Genomic DNA, 1,435 nt, shown 5'->3' with positions numbered 1-1,435 from the left:
GGTAAAAAAGCTTTTTTTTGTTTTGCTTTTTTTTTTTTTTTTTTTTTAATACATATTTTGATTACGACTTAAGCCTAACCTCATTATCACTTGTTTTAAGCACTTGGAAAAGCCAAGTGTGTTGAGCTAGAAAATGACATGCACAGGGTACTTTGACTACAAGGCACAGAGTGGTAAAATACATGTCTCTACTTTTATTTTTCAATCTTCAGCAATTAATCATCACTTCATGAAACCTGCCTTGCGTTTAAAAAATTCTGAGTATTCTGGGCCTGCATTTAAGGTTACCTTACGTAGGTCTTGGACTATTCTTGCTGCCACTTACCCGTTTTTCCTTTCCAACCTCCAAAAGTAATCTTCTGTAAACAAGTTTTCTTCTGTTGAGAGACTCTATCTGTCCTTTGATTACCAAATCAAATAATAAATTATTTTTTTTTATGATTTCGGATGTAGGAATTCCTATTTGATCTACCAAAAAGCTTCTAGAACTGGAAAAGCATTAGCTAAGTGATATCAAAAACTAACAGTTGCAGCTGTGGTATCTTCACGAGTTCTTAGGCTCATAGTGACAGGAGGGGTCCTAGATTGAAGAGAACTTCCAGTCACTATGGGATGTGGGATACCAGAAGCAATAAGAATTCCATTTTAGATTAATTTAAAATTTGGTTGGTTTTTTTGCTGTTGAACTGTCTTCACAGGTGGCTAAAGCAGCCTTTCAGCGAAACAATGATCCACTTGATGCAGCCATTTTTTACCTCGCAATGAAAAAGAAGGCTGTGATCTGGGGACTGTACAGGTAGGAGATATGCAAGCTGTTACACAGAGTTTCATACTGTCTGGTATAAGTTCAGGGAAAAAAATTGAAAGTGATGGTAGTCCAAAAGAAATACAAATATTACCGTTGTAAGCTGAGATTCAAGCTCTTAGTTAGTCACTACATCGAATTAGTAGTTTTTAAGCTTCTTGTATTTACTGAGGTAATTTAGTTGCTGTTCCTACAAATAGATGCTTCAAGTTTTAGTCTCAAATATATTGCAATTCCAGTGACTGCTTAATTCTGATTTACTTTTGAGGAAATGAAAACCATCATGCATCTAGGAAAATATATAATATTTTTATCAATTATATTCAATATACAGGTCCCAAAAAGACACTAAAATGACACAGTTTTTTGGAAACAACTTTACTGAGGACAGATGGCGTAAAGCAGCATTGAAGAATGCTTTTTCTTTGCTAGGCAAGCAGCGTTTTGAACATTCTGCAGCATTTTTCTTGTTGGCAGGACACTTAAAAGATGCAGTGGAGGTAATAAAATAATGAACTTTTTTATGTTTAAGACTGTTATGTTATCCCAAACTTACAAATATATTGAATGTGACTTGCTTTTTGCTTTATTATGACCCCTGAAGATTCTGCAGGTTTTGTGCTCTTTCCC

General features: G+C 34.8%; 1 protein-coding gene across 2 annotated transcripts in view; it reads left to right on the top strand.

The window, feature by feature from the left end:
* DMXL1 (Dmx-like 1) overlaps positions 1-1,435 on the top strand; it is a 68,564-nt gene that overhangs the window by 31,794 nt on the left and 35,335 nt on the right. For both annotated transcript variants that reach the window (XM_010022331.1, XM_010022330.1), the window contains exons 21-22: positions 699-796; positions 1,140-1,305. In XM_010022331.1, coding sequence (XP_010020633.1) covers positions 699-796; positions 1,140-1,305 — 264 coding nt within the window. The remainder of the gene's footprint in view (positions 1-698; positions 797-1,139; positions 1,306-1,435) is intronic.

This window comes from Nestor notabilis, unplaced genomic scaffold (assembly GCF_000696875.1).
Source record: "Nestor notabilis isolate BGI_N333 unplaced genomic scaffold, ASM69687v1 scaffold15359, whole genome shotgun sequence".
In the NCBI taxonomy this organism is placed as follows: domain Eukaryota; kingdom Metazoa; phylum Chordata; class Aves; order Psittaciformes; family Psittacidae; genus Nestor; species Nestor notabilis.
This window is presented reverse-complemented; position numbering and strand designations above follow the sequence as displayed.